Source organism: Heterodontus francisci, chromosome 40 (assembly GCF_036365525.1).
Source record: "Heterodontus francisci isolate sHetFra1 chromosome 40, sHetFra1.hap1, whole genome shotgun sequence".
Taxonomy (NCBI): domain Eukaryota; kingdom Metazoa; phylum Chordata; class Chondrichthyes; order Heterodontiformes; family Heterodontidae; genus Heterodontus; species Heterodontus francisci.
Window position 1 is genome coordinate 3,588,855 of NC_090410.1, and position 10,656 is coordinate 3,599,510.

General features: G+C 48.3%; 1 protein-coding gene across 1 annotated transcript in view; it reads right to left on the reverse strand.

Annotated features, from left to right (window-relative positions):
* Positions 1 to 10,656, reverse strand: part of LOC137353146 (zinc finger protein 541-like) — a 38,943-nt gene that overhangs the window by 6,731 nt on the left and 21,556 nt on the right. The window contains exon 13 of the mRNA XM_068019192.1: positions 5,724 to 5,812. Coding sequence (XP_067875293.1) covers positions 5,724 to 5,812 — 89 coding nt within the window. The remainder of the gene's footprint in view (positions 1 to 5,723; positions 5,813 to 10,656) is intronic.

The window sequence follows — 10,656 nt, forward strand, 5'->3', positions numbered from 1 at the left end:
AAACAGCAGGTCCCATGATTGCAACAATCCTGTTCTCTTGTCAGGGCAATTTTCCAAGTGTGTGCTATTAGTGGGGAGTCTTAACCAGAACAATGCACAAAGGGAACACTGTGCATTTTGGATCCAGGACCTCTACAATTTCTCTATGTGCAGAGTGTGCGGTCCCAATGGCAGCATTTGTAAAATCAGCCCTATAATCTATATCAAAGCTGGAACTTGCTGCTCACGAGGACCGCGGGAGGATTTCAAAAGGAAATTGGATGGGCACTTGAAGGAAATAAAATTGCAGGGCTACAGGGATTGAGCAGGGGCGTGAGACTGATTGGATTGCTCCACGGAGAGCTGACATGGACTCTGGGACGAATGGCCTCCTTCTGTGCCTTGGATTCAAAGCCGCCTCCTACTATTCAATTTTAAAATCATTCCTATATTTTACATTTTAAAAAATGTTCTTGCACTTAGTGCCATCATCAGTGCAGATATCCATTGGGTTTTAAACAGGACAGTCTGCATTCTGGCCTGGCAGCTTTTCATGACACGATTTTTAAGAAAAAGATATTCTGTAATAGTGCCTCAACGTTCACTGGTTGGTCTGTCCTACATTCACCGGCTGTTCTGTCCCAATATTCATTGCGAGTCTATCTTGCTATCAGAAACTACCAGTTTTAAAATCTTATTTATAGAATTAAGCTGCCTCTGCAACTCAGCTTAAAAAAGCAGCTTCAATTAGTTACACAGACATCAGTCCTTGCAATGAACTCTTTGTGGAAAATAGTAGAGTGTACTGTGAGCTCACAGGAACGGGACTGGGACAGCCTCTAACTCATTTCATTAAAGCTCATTCCAGCTAATAAATAGGCCAGGAAAAAGGAACAGGAAGATGTTTGTGTTTGAAGGATGAGGTATAAGGAGCTGAAAGGCTTTCTTCATCCAAACCTATCTTGTGCAGAGACTTCCATTCTGTGGACTGGATTTGAACCCAAGTTCCACAAATCTTTAGATGGTGACCTGCTAAAGATCATCTTGTTGCAGCTTCACTTAAAATCCCAACAGCTGCAGTCTTTTTCTCTCATCACTAGGTGGTAGCAGCAAACTGTAGCTGGTGACAGTGAAGTACTGCAGGGAATTCTAAGAGTGAACCAAGAATCTAAAATTGTAGAAACGGAAATTTATAATACACGATTTACTTGATTATATATGCTGCGATTGTTTTTCCAAGGGTGTCCTAGATGTTTGTCTGTAAAACATTTGTAGGCAGAGTAATATTGCACCTTACACTGCTGCCAGTACATGCTGTACATGCCACCCCCACCGGTACCCCCTTCCCACCCACCCCTCCCCCTCGCAACCCCTCTTCCCCCCCCGACCCCCTTCCTCCCACCCACCCCTCCCCCTCCCACCCACCTCTCCCACCGGCATCCACCTCTCCCTGAGCAGGGGCCTTGTGGGCGTCTCGGGAGAGACCAAGGCTAAGGGAGTAAACCCTAACAGAAAATCCGGAGCGGAACCCCGAAGGTGGTCATGTGTCACCTTTGGCATGTTTCCGGCAGTTCCTGCAGCCATACTGGTGCCAAACGTCGTGCTCTGCACTCCTTTGGACCCCACTAGGAAGGCAGAGAGGGGGTTTTGACGCTTGGTCGACTCACAACCTCCATACATCCACCATGGAGAGGTCACTCCATAGTCGCCTCACAGCGACCAAAACAACACGGAAGGCAGCAGTTACGGGTTATAAGTCCAGCTCAATTGGCGTAAAAATTGGGCGCCACGGGTTGCCTTTGTCGGTGGGAGAGGTCATCGCATCTCACTGGACAGCTACCGCCGCCTCAAACCGGGCAGCCCCCGGTCAATAAGGTTTTGTCCTGCCACAGTCTGCCTGCTTCAATGGGTGCTTGCAGCTGAGGGTCATTGCCCGACAAGTGGACTGTAACACCCCACCAAACAGCATGACATAAAAAGGAAAAAGAAGGTACCAGCCCTTCGTTTTGCAAGCTGGAACGTCAGAACTGTGTGTCCTGGCCTGTCGGAAGATCTTACACAAATCAACGATTCTCGGAAGACAGCCATCATTAACAACGAGCTCAGTAAACTCAATGTGGACATTGCAGCACTTCAGGAGACATGCCTCCCTGCGAGCTGATCTCTAAGAGAGCAAGACTACACCTTCTTCTGGCAGGGTAGGGACCCTGAAGAACCAAGACAGCATGGAGTGGGCTTCGCCATCAGAAACTTTGCTCAGCATGATAGAGCCACCCTCAAATGGCTCAGAACGCATACTGTCCATCCGACTGTTCACCGCCTCTGGTCCAGTACACCTACTCAGCATCTATGCTCCAACACTCTGCTCCCCACATGAATCTAAAGACCAGTTCTATGAGGAACGCCATAATATCATTAGTAGCATCCCCAATACCGAACATCTGTTCCTGCTGGGGGCCTTTAATGCCAGGGTTGGGACCGACCATTACTCATGGCCCTCCTGCCTTGGGCGCTATGGCATTGGAAGGATGAATGAGAATGGACAGAGACTGCTGGAGTTGTGTACATATCACAACCTCTGCATCACCAACTCGTTCTTTCATACTAAATCCTGTCACCAGGTTTCTTGGAGGCACCCAAGATCATGTCGTTGGCACCAGCTGGACCTCATCGTCACAAGGCGAGCCTCTTTAAACAGTGTTCAAATTACACGCAGCTTCCACAGTGCGGACTGCGACACCGACCACTCCCTGGTGTGCAGCAAAGTTAGACTCAAACCAAAGAAGCTGCATCACTCTAAGCAGAAGGGCCGCCCGCGCATCAACACTAACAGAATTTCTTATCCACAGCTGTTACATAGGTTTCTAAATTCACTTGAAAAATCCCTTCAAAACATTCCCACAGGGGATGCAGAGACCAAGTGGGCCCACATCATAGACGCCATCTATGACTCAGCAATGACCACCTATGGCAAACGTGTGAAGCAGAATGCAGACTGGTTTCAATCTCACTTTGAACAGCTGGAACCTGTCATAGCCGCTAAGCACATTGCACTGTTGAACTACAAGAAAGCCCCCAGCGAGCTAACATCCGTTACACTTAAAGCAGCCAGAAGCACTGCACAAAGAACAGCCAGGCACTGCGCAAATGACTACTGGCAACACCTATGCAGTCATATTCAGCTGGCCTCCGACACCAGAAACATCAGAGGAATATATGATGGCATTGAGAGCGCTTTTCGGCCAACCATCAAGAAGATCGCCCCCCTCAAATCTAAATCAGGACACAATCACTGACCAACGCAAGCAAATGGACCGCTGGGTGGAGCACTACCTAGAACTGTACTCCAGGGAAAATGTTGTCACTAAGACCGCCCTCAATGCAGCCCAGTCTCTGCTGGTCATGGATGAGCTGGACATACAGCCAACAAAATCGGAACTCAGTGATGCCACTGATTCTCTAGCCAGCGGAAAAGCTTCTGGGAAGGACGGCATTACCCCTGAAATAATCAAGAGTGCCAAGCCTGCTATACTTTCAGCACTCTACGAACTGCTTTGCCTATGCTGGGACAAGGGAGCAGTACCACAGGATATGCGCGATGCCAATATCATCACCCTCTATAAGAACAATGGTGACTGCAACAACTACCATGGAATCTCCCTGCTCAGCATAATGGGAAAAGTCTTCACTCGAGTCGCTTTAAACAGGCTCCAGAAGCTGGCTGAGTGTGTCGACCCTGAGGCACAGTGTGGCCTTTGAGCAGAAATCCACCATTGACATGCTGTTCTCCCTTCGCCAGCTACAGGAGAAATGCCGCAAACAACAGATGCCCCTCTACGTTACTTTCATTGATCTCACCAAAGCCTTGGACCGTGTCAGCAGACGTGGTCTCTTCAGACTACTAGAAAAGATCGATGTTCACCAAAGCTACTAAGTATCATCACCTCATTCCATGACAATATGAAAGGCACAATTCAGCATAGCGGCGCCTCATCAGACCCCTTTCCTATCCCGAGTAGCATAAAACAGGGCTGTGTTCTCGCACCTACACTGTTTGGGATCTTCTTCTCCCTGCTGCTCTCACATGCGTTCAAGTCTTCAGAAGAAGGAATTTTCCTCCGCACAAGATCAGGTGGCAGGTGGTTCAACCTTGCCCGTCTAAGAGCGAAGACCAAAGTACGGAAAGTCTTCATCAGGGAGCTCCTCTTTGCTGACTATGCTGCATTAACATCCCACACTGAAGAGTGTCTGCAGAGACTCATCGACAGGATTGCAGCTGCCTGCAACGAATTTGGCCTAACCATCAGCCTCAAGAAAACGAACATCATGGGACAGGACGTCAGAAATGCTCCATCCATCAATATCGGCGACTACGCTCTGGAAGTGGTTCAAGAGGTTACCTACCTAGGCTCAACTATCACCAGTAACCTGTCTCTCGATGCAGAAATCAACAAGTGCATGGGAAAGGCTTCCACTGCTATGTCCAGACTGGCCAAGAGAGTGTGGGAAAATGGCGCACTGACACGGAACACAAAAGTCCAAGTGTATCAAACCTGTGTCCTCAGTACCTTGCTGTATGGCAGCAAGGCCTGGACAACGTATGTCAGCCAAGAGCGACGCCTCAATTCATTCCAACTTCGCTGCCTCTGGAGAATCCTTGGCATCAGGTGGCAGGACCGTATCTCCAACACAGAAGTCCTCGAAGCAGCCAACATCCCTAGCATATGCACCCTACTAAGCCAGCGGCGCCTGAGATGTCTTGGCCATGTGAGCTGCATGGAAGATGGCAGGATCCCCAAGGACACATTGTACAGCGAGCTCGTCACTGGTATCAGACCCACCGGCTGCCCATGTCTCCACTTTAAAGACTTCTGCAAATGTGACATGAAGTCCTGTGAAATTGATCATCAGTCGTGGGAGTCAGTTGCCAGTGATCGCCAGAGCTGGTGGGCAGCCATAAAGGCGGGGCTAAAGTGTGCGGAGTCGAAGAGACTTAGCAGTTGGCAGGAAAATAGACAGAAGCGCAAGGGGAGAGCCAACTGTGTAACAGCCCCGATAACCAATTTTATCTGCAGCACCTGTGGAAGAGTCTGTCACTCTAGAATAGGCCTTTACAGCCACTCTCTGAAGGCGCTGCTTCACAAACCACTGACCACCTCCAGGCGCTTACCCGTTGTCTCTCGAGACAAGGAGGCCAAAGAAGAAGTAGTACATGCTGTTAACCAAAATGTACTGTCTTAACTGCCATAACCTTCAATTAAACTCTTGCAAATTTCATAGTGCCATTATAAATAGTTTGCAAACTAGTATAAGATGCCAGAGTTTTAGTGCTGGCTGATAAATATTTCCAAGGCCGAGGTGATGCTGTCAGTTAGAATAGGGATCTTTCTCTTGTGTGCCCTAGATTTTCGTCCTGTGCTGATCGGTAGGATGAAATTTCCTTTCTGTTTACAAACTGTAAAAATCAAAATTACTTTCGACAGGATCCCAATATTCAGCACTAACCAAGATTGAGATGGCAGTGTAACTCAGGAAACTAGAAAGTCGGCAGTGCGGAGAATTAAAAATGAGTGGCTTCCATAACACGCAGGCATCCGACTCTGCCAGTTTACTGTCCAAGCAGTAATGTACCAGAGAAGGTGAAAATTACTCCAAAAAAAAAAAATCAATATTGTATAGAGGCTGAAGAATGGGGTTTTTAATTGCCTTTTATACACTGTCTTTGCTATTTGGTTATCTCTTACCATCTTCTGCATGAGAAAGAAATCCTTGTTGTGAAGGCAAATTGCTTTATTGAACATCTTTTTCTCTGCAGTAGTCCACTTTTCAGTACCTAAATTCAAAAGATACACACTGAAGAATTCACAACGTAGAGATAAAATGAAAACTGCAAATGTCACAAGTCTAAAACGGGAACACAAGGCGCTAGAATTACAACAGCAGGCCAGTCAGCATATAGTGAAAAAAGTCTTCAAATTTCAGTGTTCAACTCAAAAGGGTCACGTTCAGATGCTGACTGATCTTGTTATTTGCATCATTTTTTGTTTTCAATACAGAATTGTTACATTCACGTTTTCATTTTTAGCTATTTATGATGTAAATATGCATCATCTTTGTAGTACATCTGACAATTACTAATGACTTTAGTCCTAACCTAGATCACCTGCAGCATGGATGTACCACAGGAATGCACAGAAGAAAGCTGTCCCACTCACCCTGTCTGACGAAGGATATGTATGGTATCCAGGTTCACTCATTTGTTGATGCCTGCCACAGGTTGGTACAGGAATGGGGCTCCAGCACGCAGTGCCATGGAGCGGTACAGGAATGGGGCTCCAGCACGCAGTGCCATGGAGCGGTACAGGAATGGAGCTCCAGCACGCAGTGCCATGGAGCGGTACAGGAATGGAGCTCCAGCACGCAGTGCCATGGAGCGGTACAGGAATGGAGCTCCAGCACGCAGTGCCATGGAGCGGTACAGGAATGGAGCTCCAGCACGCAGTGCCATGGAGCGGTACAGGAATGGAGCTCCAGCACGCAGTGCCATGGAGCGGTACAGGAATGGAGCTCCAGCACGCAGTGCCATGGGGCGGTACAGGAATGGAACTCCAGCACGCAGTGCCATGGGGCGGTACAGGAATGGAGCTCCAGCACGCAGTGCCATGGGGCGGTACAGGAATGGAGCTCCAGCACGCAGTGCCATGGGGCGGTACAGGAATGGAGCTCCAGCACGCAGTGCCATGGAGCGGTACAGGAATGGAGCTCCAGCACGCAGTGCCATGGAGCGGTACAGGAATGGAGCTCCAGCACGCAGTGCCATGGAGCGGTACAGGAATGGAGCTCCAGCACGCAGTGCCATGGAGCGGTACAGGAATGGAGCTCCAGCACGCAGTGCCATGGAGCGGTACAGGAATGGAGCTCCAGCACGCAGTGCCATGGAGCGGTACAGGAATGGAGCTCCAGCACGCAGTGCCATGGAGCGGTACAGGAATGGAGCTCCAGCACGCAGTGCCATGGAGCGGTACAGGAATGGAGCTCCAGCACGCAGTGCCATGGAGCGGTACAGGAATGGAGCTCCAGCACGCAGTGCCATGGAGCGGTACAGGAATGGAGCTCCAGCACGCAGTGCCATGGAGCGGTACAGGAATGGAGCTCCAGCACGCAGTGCCATGGAGCGGTACAGGAATGGAGCTCCAGCACGCAGTGCCATGGAGCGGTACAGGAATGGAGCTCCAGCACGCAGTGCCATGGAGCGGTACAGGAATGGAGCTCCAGCACGCAGTGCCATGGAGCGGTACAGGAATGGAGCTCCAGCACGCAGTGCCATGGAGCGGTACAGGAATGGAGCTCCAGCACGCAGTGCCATGGAGCGGTACAGGAATGGAGCTCCAGCACGCAGTGCCATGGAGCGGTACAGGAATGGAGCTCCAGCACGCAGTGCCATGGAGCGGTACAGGAATGGAGCTCCAGCACGCAGTGCCATGGAGCGGTACAGGAATGGAGCTCCAGCACGCAGTGCCATGGAGCGGTACAGGAATGGAGCTCCAGCACGCAGTGCCATGGAGCGGTACAGGAATGGAGCTCCAGCACGCAGTGCCATGGAGCGGTACAGGAATGGAGCTCCAGCACGCAGTGCCATGGAGCGGTACAGGAATGGAGCTCCAGCACGCAGTGCCATGGAGCGGTACAGGAATGGAGCTCCAGCACGCAGTGCCATGGAGCGGTACAGGAATGGAGCTCCAGCATGCAGTGCCATGGAGCGGTAGGAAGAAAAGAAAGATTTGCATTTATATAGCACCTTTCACAATCACAGTATGCTCCAAAACGCTTTACAGTCAAAGTAGTACTTTTGAAGTGTAGTCACTGTAGTAATGTAGAAAACGCAGCAGCCAATTTGTACACAGCAAACTCCCACAGACAGCAAGGTGATAATTGCCAGATGATCTGTTTTTGTGAAGTTGATTGAGGATAAAAATTGGCCAGGATAATGGAGCTCTGGCAAAGTGATATAGAACGACAGGACAATGGAGCTGTGTATGTGGATCGTGATTGAGGACAGGACTGGACTCAGCCCCTTGACCACCATGGCTCAGCAGCCTGTTAACCCCAAGTAGGCATAGGCATGAAGGATGACCATTCTGGTGTCTGTTTTCACAAAAGCAAGGGACGATACAGATATTGCAATCAGGGAGGAGCAGTGTGAAATATTAGATGAAATTAACAGTGAGAGAATAAGTATTAAGGGGTTTAACATCTTTTAAAATGGATAAATCCCCAGGCCCAGGTGAAATGTATCCTAGACTGTCAAGGGAAGCAAGAGAAGAAATAGCAGAGGCTCTGACCATCATTTTCCAATCCTCTCTGGCTACAGGGCATGATGTCAGAGGACTGGAGGACAGGTAACGTTGTACCATTTGTTTAAAAAGGGAGAAAGGGACAGACTGAGTAATTACAGGCCAGTCAGTCTAACCTTGGAGGTGGGAAAATTATTGGAAAAAATTCTGAGGGACAGTATAAATCTTCATTTAGAAAGAAACAAAAACAAGAAATGCTGGAATCACTCAGCAGGTCTGGCAGCATCTGTGGAAAGAGAAGCAGAGTTAACGTTTCGGGTCAGTGACCCTCCTTCGGAACAAGGGTCACTGACCCGAAAAGTTAACTCTGCTTCTCTTTCCACAGATGCTGCCAGACCTGCTGAGTGATTCCAGCATTTCTTGTTTTTGTTTCAGATTTCCAGCATCCGCAGTATTTTGCTTTTATTCATTTAGAAAGACATGGATTAATCAAATAAAAGCAAAATACTGCAGATGCTAGAAATAGCAGGTCTGGCAGCATCTTTTTTTTTATTCATTCATGGGATGTGGGCGTCGCAGGCCAGGCCAGCATTTATTGTCCATCCCTAATTGTCCCAAAACTGAGTGGCTTGCTAGGCCATTTCGAGGGCATGCAAGAGTCAACCACTTTGCTGTGGATCTGGAGTCACATGTAGGCCAGACCAGGTAAGGACAGCAGATTTCCTTCCCTAAAGGACATTAGTGAACCAGATGGGTTTTTACAACAGTCGGCAATGGTTTCATGGCCATCATTAGACTAGCTTTTAATTCCAGATTTATTAATTAAATTCAAATTCCACCTTCTGCTGTGGTGGGATTCGAACCCATGTCCCCAGAGCAATACCTGGGTTTCTGGGTTACTAGTCCAGTGACAATACCAGTACGCCACCACCTCCCACTGTGGAGAGAGAAGCAGAGTTAACGGTTCAGGTCAGTGACCCTTCTTCAGAACTGGGTCACTGACCTGAAGCGTTAACTCTGCTTCACTCTCCACAGATGCTGCCAGATCTGCTGAGTATTTCCAGCACTTCTTGTTTTTATTATGGATTAATCAAAGACAGTCAGCACGCATTTGTTAAGGCAAGGTCATGTCTGACTAACATGATTAAATTTTTTGAGGAGGTAACAAGGAGGGTTGATGAGGGTAGTGCATTTGATGTAGTCTATATGGATTATAGCAGGGCTTTTGATAAGGTCCTACATGGCAGGCTGGTCATGAAAGCAAAAGCCCATTGGATCCAAGGCAAAGTGGCAAGTTGGATCCAAAGTTGGCTCAGACACTGGAAGCAAAGGGTAGTGGTCGATGGATGTTTTTGTGGCTGCAACGCTGTTTCCAGTGGGGTTCCGCGGAGCTCAGTACTGGGTCCCTTGCTTTTTTATGCTATATATTAATGATTTGGACTTGAATGTGGGGGGCAGGGGGGGGTGGGTGGTGGGGAGATGATTAAGACGTTTGCAGACGATACAAAAATTGGCCTTGTGGATGAGAATGAAGACTGCAGGAGGATATCTATAGACTAGTCAGGTGGGCAGAACAGTGGCAAATGGAGTTCAATCTGGAAGTGAGGGGTAATGCATTCGGGGAAGACTAACAAGGCAAGGGAATACACAATAAATGATAGGATACTGAGAAGTGTAGAGGAACAGAGGGACCTTGGAGTTCATATCCACAGATCCCTGAAGATGGCTGGACAGGTAGATAAAAGGTAGTCAAGAAGGCATACGGGACACTTGTATTCTGTGCCTTGACTAATAAAGGCAAGAGCTGGGAGGTTATGCTTGGACTGTATAAAACACGAGTTAGACCAAAGCTGGAGTACTGTGTGCAGTTCTGGTCACCGTACTATAGGAAAGATGTGATTGCATTAGGGAAGGTAGAGATGAGATTGACGAAGATGTTGCCTGGACTGGAGAATTTTAGTTATGAGGAAAGATTGGATAGACTCGGGTTGTTTTCTTTGAAATATATAAAATTATGAGGGTCTAGATAGAGTAGATAGGAAGGCCCTATTCCCCTTGGTTGAAGGGTCCAAAACCAGGCGGTATAGATTTAGGGTAAGAGGTAGGAGATTTACAGAGGATTCAAGGGGAAATTTTTTCACTCAGAGGTTGATGGGGATCTGGAACTCACTGCCTGAAAGGGTGTTAGAGGCAGAAACCCTCATAATATTGAACAAGTACTTGGATATGCACTTGAAGTGCCATAACTACAAGGCTACAGACCACGAGCTGGAAAGTGGAATTAGGCTGGACAGCTCGGACAGGATGGGCCGAAAGGCCTGCCTCCATGCTGTAAATTTCTATGATTTCTAAGATACCAAATGGTGCCTGTGAACCATACTTC